General features: G+C 35.8%; 1 protein-coding gene and 1 long non-coding RNA gene across 3 annotated transcripts; one reads left to right on the forward strand and one right to left on the reverse strand.

Moving 5' to 3' along the window:
- The first annotated feature begins 4,766 nt into the window (after positions 1-4,766).
- LOC146489721 (uncharacterized) lies at positions 4,767-9,089 on the forward strand. The gene is made up of 2 exons (XR_014863588.1): positions 4,767-4,991; positions 8,405-9,089. It is a non-coding gene; the product is annotated as an uncharacterized LOC146489721 (long non-coding RNA).
- Positions 9,090-9,215: 126 nt separating this feature from the next.
- On the reverse strand, positions 9,216-11,886 carry LOC146489722 (uncharacterized). 2 transcript variants are annotated; one of them, XR_014863591.1, is made up of 3 exons: positions 11,641-11,886; positions 9,816-10,578; positions 9,216-9,520 (listed from the first exon to the last, which is right to left on the reverse strand). XR_014863591.1 is itself a non-coding variant. In XM_085104537.1 (2 exons), the coding sequence occupies exons 1-2, from the start codon at positions 11,884-11,886 to the stop codon at positions 10,519-10,521; spliced, it is 306 nt and encodes a 101-aa protein (XP_084960663.1). In that variant the 3' UTR covers positions 9,530-10,518. The 2 variants fall into 2 exon arrangements, 1 of the variants encoding a protein (XP_084960663.1); XM_085104537.1 differs by lacking the exon at positions 9,216-9,520 and having other exon boundaries at positions 9,530-10,578.
- Positions 11,887-13,819: the final 1,933 nt, after the last annotated feature.

Here is a 13,819-nt window from a genome sequence, read left to right on the forward strand (position 1 = left end):
GTGACCCACATGCAATGTGATATAGAAATATAACAGTGCTGAAGTTCGGCCTCAGTGCTCGCCCTACTCCCAGTACAACTGAGAAGAGAATCTCTATATCAAGAGGACGGTACAGTTTTTGAACGTCACAAACGCTATAGGACTGGTTCTCGTTAACGGGACATTAATTCTCTGGTACGTGATCAACCGCCAAAGGGGATAGATTCGCTGGTGACGACAGCTTGCAATCCTTGCCGTTTCACTACTATAGTCGAACCTCTCTAATACGGACACCAAAGGGACAGAGAAAAGTGTCCGTATTAGAGAGGTGTCCGTTTTATAGCTCTAGGTCACTACGATGAGGTCTCTTTTAAGCTTCCATTGACAGTGTTAAAGTGTCTAGTAACTAAAAACAGGCACACACATGCACCTGAATTTATTTTAATAAAATGAATTGTACTGTACTGTACTGAGACACTTTCTTACAGGAGAAAGAGACAAACTACAACACAATGCTGCACTTAAAAAAGTACATTGTATTACAGTTCATTTCTGGAAAACGTATTTTAATGCCACTTTTATGCTGACATGTATACAATTAATTGAATCGGCTATTGCTACAATATTTTCTCTTTTAACGCTTACCTTCGGTAAATAAAGCGTTGATGTTTGTGTGACTGCAATGATCACCAGATCACCCGGAGTGTCCGTAATAAAGAGGTTAAGTTTACATGTATTTTCTCTCTGGGGCCGAGATGTAGTGTCCGTTGTCCGAAGTAGAGAGTGGTTTATCGGATGGTGGTTTGTATATTTATATCAAACACGAGTCATTGATAATCGTGCAGGGTAGCTTCCGAACAGTTACATCCCTCCTTCCTTTTACCATATCACAGCAAGCTACATCCTTAAGTTAGCATTGTAACAACAACTTCACATTCTTTAAGAATGTGAAGCACGTGCTTTGTTTACGTGTATCAGTCCCAAGTATCCATACAAACAAAGCGATTATTGTTTTATATACTATAAATTATTGTTTCCGATCGAAAGCACGGAAAGTGAAACTTCCACGGAAGAAGTACATTATCTCGGCTTCAACTTGAAACATGTTATCGTCGTTGCTAGTTCTGTGACCATATAAATATAAATTCCCTATTTCCTAAAGGGGAACGAAGGCTTGATGCACCATTTTCTTGTTTACGAGTGCTATGGAGACTATAACGACACCCATCACGGTCCTGGATGGGACTGTAAGGACATCGCCAACATGCCACCTGTTATAAATAGCTGCCAAGCCAATACAATAATAGCTGCGTGGGGGCTGGGTGGAGAGGTAAATAATAACAGCCTAGAAATTCAATGTGAATAGTTTATTGAGGATGAGTCAACCGGCCATCTGAAGAATGTAACCTAATGTAACAACATTAACTAAAACATCGCAAAATTCCACTTCAAGAACAAACTATGCATTTAGTGGTTCAAAAGCTAAGAATTGTGCCAGCCAGAAACGAAAAACCACCAAGAAAAAAACAACAACAACAAAATCACCCTCTAGAAGTAGCCAAAAAATATGTGGAAACGTATTCCCTTTCTAATGCAGTGGCACCGGATCGCGAGGAAAGGGTGCAAAAACAAACATGCTGACAAAATAACACTAGAAAACCTATCTAAAACAAAACTTACGAAAAATAGCAAACAAGACAACTGACCTACGTAGAATGAAAAGAATCTCCCACCAAAGACCGAAGTTCCGAAGTATCCCATGAGAGCGCACGACCCTCTAGATCATGCCGTCAGAATATAGAATATTAATTTCTGACTAATTCGTTCCCATGTCACTCAATCGTCAAAAATTACATTTGAGATAAAGAGGGCGATTCAACCATCCAAATGTTCGCCGATCATCCAGAAGCCGAAGATTGCTCATGAGATGTTAACTAGACATTCGACACAAGATGAATTAATTCTCGTGGCTCACTCGCTGGCTGTGGGTGCCCTAGAGAACTAAAACGTCGCCGGTGGTTAAGTCTACTTAATCTCGCTTTGACTAAGAGCTATTTTGAATCACGCTTGAGCAAACCACTGATCAGACAAGAAATTTTTTAAGCGTGTGTCATGTCAAAGCCAAGTGCGCCGAAAGGCGGGGGCGATCGGCTGAGCTTGAAATCTTTGAAGTCTGCTCCTTTTGGTGTCAATTATATCGCCGTCTGCCGAATGAATTTATTTTGGGGTCATACAAGAAATTTAGCTCAAGCCTAAGCATGCCTTAATCGAGAATTAACGGTGTAGTGCGACCACTATCACATATCTTTCTTTCTTTCTTTTCTCCAATTGATAAACACTCAAAAAGGAGGGGGTGGGCCATGTGTTTTTTATCCACCACATTTCCAAATGCTCCGGCCCACCCCAACCTTTACATACTTTTTGACTAGTCCCTTAATTAAGCTTTATAAACATAGTTTTCTCATTTTCATACGATTAGTCGGTAGAGAGATATGATATTTGAAAGATTCGGTTACAAGTTGAAGACATAAGCATATTTTCACAAGAGCGGACCTCGCATCAAACTCGCTTGCCTTTATCAAAGAAAATGAAACTTTTAATTAAAGTAACTCAGAACTTTCTCTAAGCACTTTTATTAGCTGTTGTTAAAATACCAAAATAATCAATCAACTCTCTGAGATGAAAACACTTATAAACTACTAAACATTCGTGAAGGATAACCTAGACCTTGAATCATAAGATTAACATCACGATAAAAAGTTCTTAAGTCATACACCTAAAATAACTTAACTCTCTTAATTACTCAATAACTAAATTTCACTTCATAAGTAGAGCGGTTTTTCAACTGAGCGCTTTCAACTTATGACGTCATGAAATTTCAGAAATTTCAAAATCTGTGTGACTAACAAGTGCAGTTTTATATACGAATGGCGGTCAGTTTGCTTCGATCTTTGACGGTTCTAACAGACGATGATGACGTTCCTGGTTCTGTATTTGAAAGAGAACCGCCTTAATATACTGTGGAGCAGCTGAAACGGTGGTTAAAGTGCAGAGGATTGAAATTATGCGGTAAACGCGACGAGCTTGTGGAACGTGTTAAAGACTGCATAGATAGCGCTCTCATGAAAAAATATGCTTATGTCGTCAAATTGTAACCGAATCTTTGAAAAATCATATCTCTCTACGTATTATTCGTCTAAAAATAAGAAAACTATGCTTGTAAAGTTCATTTGACGCACTAATGGAATATTTTTTGCCGAAGACTCACTAGATTATATAGTCGCGCGTGAAGCATTCATTGTAAATGAATCTTTAAAAAACCATATCTCTGGCTAGGATTGTCGAAAAATCATGATTCTTGCACGAAAATAAAGGTAAGGAGGAGTACGTGTACTATTCAGAGAAATAAAGAATGGCGATGCGCAAGAAACATTTCTATTCACGAGATCGGTTCCAACTTAGCACATCCGGTCGTGTTTCCACATTTCGCCTTCACGTGCATAATTTGATTGCATACATCTTGAACTTTGAAAATTTTTTTAACTTTCATAATTTGATTTGAATTTGAATACTTTATTTTTTGAAATTTCCGATGATTACTAAGCGATGTAAACTGAATATTGCAAGCGAGTTTTCCGCGAGTTCAGCTCTCGTGAAAATATGCAAGCTATTTCACTATTTATTTATTTCACTGACATTACTTGCGTGATTGCTATTTTAATTTAAGCTTATGCAAACGGTAGATTTTCTTGCTCGCATATCTCAACTGTAAAATGAAACGTTAAGCCCGCCGGACACTAGCCGACGAAAAATCTCCACTTGTCGGCTAGTGCGCGGTGAATTTAGACAAGTCTGCGACAATATCAGGGCTTGTCGGGCGATATTTGACAGTGCTAGATCTAAAAACGTCTTGTCGGCTAGTGTGCGCTGGACCAAGACAATTTGTCGGGGCTCGCGTGCGCCTCAACCAATTAGGAAACGTCATAAAGTGTCACGTGAACAAGCGTCTTTTCCAACATGGCGGAGATTGGAGACCGCATTTTTGTGTTTTCCTTAGTTATGCGGTGGGACAATAACCAAGTATTTTTTGAACATTTTCTTTAGGTAATCGAAAGTACCACTGAAGCCCAGTCGGATCTTCGTTCTTAAGCTCTCGAATTAGGTTGTTATACAGCTGTTTCGACAAAGGTTGTCTAAAAAAGCGTCAAAGCGTACGCGACAATGCCGAAAGGTAGACTGGGAAATACCCAATAATTTTCAATAAAAGCTCAGAAGCCATATTGCCAGCCATCTCAAGTCTTCGCTGTACGGTCGAGGCATTGTGGCTTCTGAGCTTTTATTGAAATTTATTGGTATTTCCCAGACTACCTTTCGGCATTGTCGCGTACGCTTTTACGCTTTTTTTCTACAACCTTTGTCGAAACAGCTGTATACACCCTGTTCATCTCTTCTGGTTTTCCAGCTTTTAACCCATGTTGTTCTTGTGCTGCTCTTGCGACGCCTCTTTATCCTCCGTAGAAAAATCAAGGTAAACGAAGCAAGTCTCTCTTTTCGCCGCGTCAGTAGACTAGGCGCCATCTTGATTTTGGATGACTCGGGCACCAGCCTCAACGGTTGAGAAAAGATAACATCGGCCTAAGGGAGGTGACGTCATCGGGTTATTTTTCGGAGCAGCCACGATTCGAGATCCGATTATACCGGAAATTGACCTGCATTCACTCTCTTTTAGTAGTAATGGCGGACGACGTCGGTGAAATAAAGACTTCGAACGTTTCTTAGGATTCGTTATGGTAGAATACAGAGTTCTTTCTACTTTCGTTTCTCGGCGTCTGAACACCGATCTCAAGGATTTTACGCTCGATTTGTGGGAGAAACGTGGAACTATGAAAACAGTCAAGATTTGCTCAGGTAACATCGACCTACGGGAGGCTAACATCGACCTACGGGAGGATAACATCGGCCTACGGGAGGCTAACATCGACCTACGGGAGGGTAACATCGACCTAAGGGAGGTACGTTTTAGAGCACCACGTTTGTATCGTATGTGTTATACTGGCACAATCGTACACATGGAAAGCTTATTTGCAAGCATTAAAACTTACAATCTAATCGTTGACCTGAGTGTCATTTCATTTACTACCAGCTCATAACATCCACCTACAGGAGGTTAACATCTACCTAAGGGAGGTAGAGTAGCCTACAGTGTACATTTTATAGTTTATGTTTTATAATAGTTAATTCATACGCATATAAGCTTACACTCTAGCAGGGAAACTTGGGATCATAAGGAGCTTTTCTATCATTGACTTGAATTTCATAATTTTCATTTTTACCAACTCATAACATCCACCTACAGGAGGTAAACATCTACCTAAGGGAGGTTATGGTATTATAATAAGGAAGGATGGACTTGAAGAAAGCTTACGAATCTTAAGGGGCTTTTGCACTTCGTGTACATGCCGTTTTAGAATAAATTTATCTATAAAGCATTATTATTATTATTATTATTATTATTATTATTATTATTATTATTATTATTATTATTATTATTATTATTATCATCATCAAGAAAGGGGAGCAATATTCCAAAACCATGTCATGGATCAGAAGCCGAATTTCATTCGCACTGTTAAGATCTGCACTTGTGTGTCTTAGAGGTTCTAGGACATTACGAAGAATTCAAGAACATCAAGAACGGAAACATTGACATTGAAACTGCAGAAGGGGCTATTTGAGAGATGCATATTTTGCTTATGTTTTTTCCTTTTCTTTTTATCAAGTGGAACTGATTTTAAAATGCCGAAATCCATTTTTTTAAAAACTTCATGACATTTGTTTTCTTTTTCTTTTTCTTTATAAAAACATTATGCTTGAAAGTAGTCTCAGTTTCTTTTTTTCCGCAATCGAAAATTTAAAAAAAAAATCGTTATTGAAATTTTGCTTGAAAATATTTTTTTAATCGAAATGAATTGTAAATTGGTTTTTAATAGCTCGTTTTATATACTTTTAACTTGTAAATAGCAATTTGTGTGGAATATCATAATAAAGATTATTATTATTATTATTAAATTATTATTAATATTATCATTATTATTATTATTATTATTATTATTATTATTATTATTATTATTATTTGAAAAGCCTTTTAATCTCACTAGAATGAGATTAATGAGAGTTTTCTCATTTTTTTATTTACACTCATAACATGGAATATAATATATTATTATCAATATTAGTTTGTAGGCAACACAGACCTACGCTGGTCCATTTATATTCATCTAATGAAACACTTTTACAGCCATAAAGATTTGCTGTGAAAATAGCATAATAGCTGTTATGATGATTAAAGGGAATTGTTCTCTTGTTGTTGTTGTCATTTTTTCTTGGTTGACCCCATCAACCTGTAATTTCCACATTAAATTTTGCTAGAAGTGACTATTTATGACTGTTAAAATGATAGATCATTTTTAAAAATATAACCCTTATTATTAAAAACTGCATCATTGTATAATGCAATTCGAGGGATTTGATTGGCTTATCGGCCATGGTATATGAGCAATTATACCATAGCCGAGAAATGGCGACCATTAAATTGTCTTCTGGTCGTTCTTGCATAGCAAAATCAGTAAGATCTAGCAATATTTCTCGGTTGTTTTTAATAAAACAATTATTCCACTTGCGCTTGTTGGATATGAGATGATTATAGCCAACTCGGCGCTACGCGCCTCGTTGGCTATCTATCATCTCATATCCAACGCGCGCTCGTGGAATAATTGTTAAATATGTCAGAATTTATTTTAATTTAATTTGTGATCTGACTTACAAGAGGTTTGACTGTTTGACTGCTTCATTTGTATTTGCCATTAAACAAAAAATACAACATAAATACATTAAATATGATACACAATATTCCTACTAAACTATTTACAAGAGTTAATGTGTTAAAGGCTAGGAAGCCTATATAGAAGCGTGGGGCTTATTAACTATAGGCTTCCTGGAACTATAGGATAAACCATAGCAGTTAATGGTACTGAATGAAAATTCCAATTTATTTTTTTTAAAAAAAGAAAAAAAGGAAAAGGTGTGTAGCTCAACAAAGAGTCAATTTAACTAAGAAAGAAGGAATTTTCTAAGTTTTTTGCCTAACAAACTGATACTTTCACTATTTTGAATTTCACGACTAAGCGAGTTGAAAAACGTAGGACCTTGAAACCGAATTGAGAATTTTCGAAGATTAGTTCGACAATAAGGTATATAGAAAAGGTTGGAATTTCTTGTATTATAAGAATGTGTCTGGCTTGCAAGAGTCAACATATCACGAAAATAATTTGGAAGTAAGCTTCTTTTAAAAAGATACATAAATTTACCTATGTGGTATAAATAAATGTCAGAGAATTTTAAAATCTCCTGTTCTTTAAAAAGAACACCAGTATGAGCATCAAAAGAATCTTTAGATATTATTCTGACTATTCTGATTATCTTCTTTTGCAGAACAATAATCCGATTTAAATTGGACTGATATGTCGATCCTCAGACAGAAACACAATAAATTAAGTAAGGGTAAACTAGACTATAGTACAAGGAGCGTAAGGAGCTTTTGGGAAGGCAAAAACTAGACTTATAAATAATACCTATTGATTTTGATATTTTTCTAGAAACACTAAGAATGCGAGGCTTCCATGACAAATGCTCATCGAGGAAAACACCTAAAAATACTGTCTCTTTCACACGTTCAATTGCATTGTTGTCAATTTGAATAGATATATCAAGTGTTTTCCTCCTTTGGGGTGTTCTAAAAACCATAAAATTTGATTTTTTTAAAGTTAATGGACAGCTTGTTTTCTCGACACCATTGTTAAGCATTTCAGAATTCAAGATTCCAGGAAGCAAGTTAAAATCTTTGTGGGAGAAAAATATGTTTGTATCATTTGCAAAAAGAATAAAATCCACGACCTTTGACACACTACACAGATCATTTATATTGAGTAGAAAGAGTAGGGGACCTAGTATAGAACCCTGAGGCACCCCGCACTTAATTTCGCAAGACTCCGAACTGACACCATTAAATTCCACATATTGTTGTCTATTGCTTAGATAGCTTTCGAACCCTCTAAGTGAAGTGCCACAAACACCATAATGCTCTAATTTTGAAATCAAAATGTTATGATCAACGGTGTCAAAGGCCTTGGACAAGTCTATAAAAATACCAACTGTGAATTCCTTATTGTCAATGACGGAAGAGATTTTGTCATATAAACAAGCAAGAGCATAAGCGCTAGCAGTGGAGTAATGCTTGCGAAAACCATACTGATTGTCAGAGAGAATGTTATGATTATTAAGAAACCTTAAAAGACAATTGTACATTACTCTCTGATTGCTTACTACAGTACATTAACAATATTGGTTTTATTTTATTTCTTTTCAGAATGCAATACTTAAACTGCACAGACCGCTGACGAAACAGCTACTTCAAAGACACTCATGACTCATTAATTCCACAAAAGACATTGTGTACTCAATTCATACGCAAAGAAGCTTACTCTTCAGCAGGGAAACTTGGAATCATTAGGAGCTTTTTTATCATTGACTTGAATTTAAAATTATTTTTACCAAGTGATAACAATTCCACCTACGTATACAGGAGGTAAACATCTACCTGAGGGAGGTTATGATGTTTATAGCACCATGCAATTATGTATTATAATAGGGAAGAATTGACTTGAAGAAAGCTTATGAATCTTAAGGGGCTTTTGCACTTCGTGCACAAGGCCCTCAAATTAGGAATGACAACCCTCTTGATTTAGGTAATTCGCTTACTATCTCGAATTGTAGACAAAAACTTAGAGATTACTTCCAATCAAATTGTGAATTCATGTCCTTTTGAGCTCTTGTATACAGGGCTTAGCTTAATTTAACATTTTATTTGTTATTTATTTAATTTTCTCACTTAAGTTATTATTATTATTATTATTATTATTATTATTATTATTATTATTGCTATAATTATTATTATTATTATTATTATTATTATTATTATTATTATTATTACCACTATTATTAACATTAATATTTATCTATTTATTTATTTATTTATTTATTTGTAAACTGTAAAGTAAGTGCACCATTTTGACCAATCTCCTGTATGAATTGTGGATGCCCTATAAGCCCCCGGCTTTGGCATCTCAATATCGATTTATTTCTTATTGCCATGCACTCTCTTGTACTATTATTATGAATAAAGAGCATAATAATTTTATATATTATATTGTCTCAGTTGTTCAATAATTATTGTTTTCAAACAGAAGAAAAAAAAAGAGAAACGTCCAAATTCTCCCATGCCAAAGATACAGTGTAAATTCTGTTCAATTTCTCTACCCCAGCCAAATTCAATTCCCTTCTTCCCAGGCATGGTACATGGTCAAATGCCATGTGGGGGGGAAGGTATTTATTTTTTGTTCAAATTTGACTTGTTCTCCAACTCATGACAAAGTTCCACCCGTATTTAGAAGCATTCAGCTTACTTGATAACAAATGACACGTCCTGAGCTTAAAACATGAAAATGAAAACGTTTAGGGGTGATCATTTGGATCTTTTGAAAAGCACACTCAAAGGCTCATGGCATGGCTCAATTTCATTTTGACCGTTACTTGAGGTACAGATTTGTTGACTTACAAAATAATAGCTCTTTATGTCATATCTTTTTGACTCAATAGCCATAAAGGTTAGCAACCATAAATGTAATTAAATATGGATATTTGAAAGATACATTTCACTATCAGGTGAAAGATTGAGTAGAAGAAAGACCCTCAGTTATTTTTTTGGGATTTCCTTTCACAACTGCTTAAGGACGTTGCCTACTAATAGCGAAGTATTTTTGCACGGTTTATCACTATGCGGGAAAAACAGATCTTGGTAGCGGGTATTGAAATCCAAAATGGAAATTGGGGGTAACCACACATTTTTTAGAGATAACTAAGCAACAATTATTCTAAAAAGAAGCAAAATACAAAGCAATGCATGGCACTTTTTTCCAAATGGAAGCTTTATTATCTCTGAAAAATACATGGTTTCCCCCCAATTTTGGATACCAAAATCACTTGCTAAGTTCTGCTTTCTCCACATACTTTTAAAGTGCGCAAAAATATCCCTGTAATAGTAGGCACCACCCATAGGAAACCCGAGTATCTCCAGATGCGCAGAACGTACGCGCAGTAACAATAGTAGGCACCGTCCTTAAGTTGTAGTAAGGACTAAGAATCTTTCTTCCAATTAAACATTACTAAAAAATGTTGGTCATTTTGTATCTTTGCACTCTAAGTGGTACATATATACCAATCTACACAATTTCCTGCCAGAGAGGAACAACATTATGACCATTTGCATCCAATCCATCATTATATGGGAGATCCTCCGTCAATTAACCCTACAAACTTGAATATCAAATTTTACATAATTTTGCCACATGACGAGAGGTCAAGCTTGACAATAACAGTTCAACAACATCTGTTGTACACAATATCTTTTGAGGAATTAATGAGTCATAGGTGTCTTTCAAGTAGCACTTTCTTCAGCAGTCTGCACAGTTTAAGTATTGCATTCTGAAAAGAAATAAAATAAAACCAATATTAATGTACTGTAGTCAGCAGTCAAACAGTCAAACCTCTTGTAACTGATCACAAATTAAATTAAAATAAATTCTGACATATTAAGGGTTATATTTTTAAAAATGATCTATCATTTCAACAGTCATAAACAGTCACTTCTGGCAAAATTTAATGTGGAAATTACAGGTTGATGGGGTCAACCAAGAAAAAATGACAACAACAACAAGAAGAAAACAATTGCCTTTAATCATCATAACAAGCTATTATGCTATTTTAATGCACCTGCAGTTTTTTCTATTTAAACCCATAACACCTCTCACAGCAAATCTTTATGGCTGTAAAAGTGTTTCATTAGATGAATATAAATGGCCCAGCGTAGGTCAGTGTGTTGCTAAAAAATAATATTGATAATAACATATTATATTCCATGTTATGAGTGTAAATAAAAAAATCAGAAAACTCTCATATTAATCTCATTCTAGTGAGATTAAAAGGCTTTTCAAATAATAATAATAATAATAATAATAATAATAATAATAATATTGAAAATAATATAAATAATAATTCTTTATCAAATAAATTTATTCTAAAACGGCATGTACACGAAGTGCAAAAGCCCTCAAGATGCGTAAGCTTTCTTCAAGTCCATCCTTCCTTATTATAATTCCATAACCTCCCTTAGGTAGATGTTTACCTCCTGTAGGTGGATGTTATGAGCTGGTAAAAATGAAAATTATGAAATTCAAGTCAATGATAGAAAAGCTCCTTATGATCCCAAGTTTCCCTGCTAGAGTGTAAGCTTATATGCGTATGAATTAACTATTATAAAACATAAACTATAAAATGTACACTGTAGGCTACTCTACCTCCCTTAGGTAGATGTTAACCTCCTGTAGGTGGATGTTATGAGTTGGTAATAAATGAAATGACACTCAGGTCAACGATTAGAAAAGCCCCTGCAAGATTGTAAGTTTTAATGCTTGCAAATAAGCTTTCCATGTGTACGATTGTGCCAGTATAACACATACGATACAAACGTGGTGCTCTAAAACGTACCTCCCTTAGGTCGATGTAACCCTCCCGTAGGTCGATGTTAGCCTCCCTTAGGCCGATGTTATCCTCCCGTAGGTCGATGTTAGCCTCCCGTAGGTCGATGTTAGCCTCCCGTAGGTCGATGTTACCTGAGCAAATCTTGACTGTTTTCATAGTTCCACGTTTCTCCCACAATTCGAGCGAGAAATCCTTGAGATCAGTGTTCAGACGCTGAGAAACGAAAGTAGAAAGAACTCTGTATTCTACCATAACGAATCCTAAGAAACGTTCGAAGTCTTTATTTCACCGACGTCGTCCGCCATTACTTCTAAAAGAGAGTGAATGCAGGTCAATTTCCGGTATAATCGGATCTTGGATCGTGGCTGCTCCGAAGAATAACCCGATGACGTCACCTCCCTTAGGCCGATGTTATCTTTTCTCAACCAGCCTCAACGCGGTTATTCATGCTACAATAACAAGAAACGGAGCTCATGAACAACTTACAATTTGCGCATGAAAAAATGGATTTGGTACATGCAAATTTGCTCTTAGTAAATTTAAGCAAATTTGGTAAAAAGATATAGCAAACTACTGGCATTGGTGGTAAATGCCGCATTTGCATACCATTTGCTACCCCGTGCAAAACCTATAGTAAATGCGGCATTTAAAAGTGTACAAAGTGTACAAGTTTTTATAGAAATTTCTAACACTTTCAAATGTTTTACATAGATCACACGCGATAACCCCACTAAAATGTACAATTCAAATTAACCACTGTTAAAGGGAAAGTATCATGGAGTTTTAATATCCGTTTTGTTCAATCAGCTGCTAAATAATTCTAGAATGACGAGAGGAAAGAAATCAACTCAATTCTTGAAAGGAACAACTCGTGATCTGTTCTAGAGAATTTTGAAAACAAAAATGCAAAAAACATGAAAAACAGCCTAACATTTTTCAAGTTTCAGTCCATACCGACCTACTCTAACAAACTAGTTCGTATTTTCTGCTGACAGACAAAAAATGACAGTAAATTTGCGTGATACTTCGCCTTTAACAACAACAACGTCTTTATTCAGTGCAAGCAAATAGTCCCATCATGCAATGCGCAAAGCTAACGTTATGGACAAAGGTAGAGAGTGGCCTAACCCTATACTTAGATTCAATTTTCTAACGTTTTTGCGGAGCTTAGAAAGTATCTGTTACTTTACTTTCTTTGTTCAAGCATCTCGCTCTAGCTCTCACAATTATTCCTTCACTCTTCCTCTCCTCTAGAAGGTCTAATTCTGATAAGTTCTGTAAGTCATAGACCTTATTCCAAAACGGCTACCATTTTAATATTCTTTTCTTCATATTCAAATTAGCCCTTCTTACTTCAAAAATCAAAAAAAATTTTTGCCTTGAACGAAGCAAGAAGGGCTAATTTGAATGCAAGCAAAAAATATTAAAATGGAGCCATTTTAGAATAAGGTTTATAAATTAAATGTGCCATCTGACGGAATTAGTTCACGAAGAACGAAGAACCTTTTTCAAGAATCAAGAAAGCATACATAATTCCCAGTTGGTCTTCTGAATACGGGTGTTTTAGAAAATGCAAATATAAATACATCTTTATGTAATTCCATTATGTAATTCGCAGGCGGGAAAATATCTTTAATAAGTATCGCCATACAACCAGTGGCCACGCTAAGTCAGCTTAGCGTCCTGCATCATGAATTTGATTCTTGGACGGGCTGCAAATGGAGTTATAGGCTTCCATAACCCTATCACCTTGACAAAAATAAATGGTTCACGTACTTCTTAAAAGGATCGGACACGTGCACTGAATAGTCTTTACTTGTTGCTTTGTAACAGCAGCTTTACAATATACAGCTAGAGCAGTGTTTAATTAAGTTTCATAAAACCAAAACCAAAGTAATTACTCTGGCCAATCACAACAGTTTTAAACAGCGTAATGAGCCAATCAGAACTCGAATGAAATACATGGATCTACCGGTAAGGTAGGATGCGATTACGAGTCAGTAGGTCACGATTGGTTGTGATTGGTTCACTTTTGGGTCAGTTTTGCTTCTTATTGGTTGAGGAAGGATGGGTGAGTTTTTGAAACACAAACACAGAGCACAGTAAAGCAAAACCAAAGCAAACGAAAAAATGGATTTGCTCCAAATTTGCACTTAACAAATTTAAGCAAATTTGGTAAAAAGAT

This window comes from Pavona decussata, unplaced genomic scaffold (assembly GCF_977016875.1).
Source record: "Pavona decussata unplaced genomic scaffold, jaPavDecu1.1 SCAFFOLD_4, whole genome shotgun sequence".
Taxonomy (NCBI): Eukaryota; Metazoa; Cnidaria; class Anthozoa; order Scleractinia; family Agariciidae; genus Pavona; species Pavona decussata.

Bases quoted from the DNA above. Each gene is read 5' to 3' on its own strand.
- LOC146489722 (XM_085104537.1), bottom strand. From the start codon at position 11,886: ATGGTAGAATACAGAGTTCTTTCTACTTTCGTTTCTCAGCGTCTGAAC. The intron at 10,579-11,640 runs GTACGTTTTAGA...ATTTCTTTTCAG, and splicing joins GTTACATCGACCTAAGGGAG to AATGCAATACTTAAACTGTG.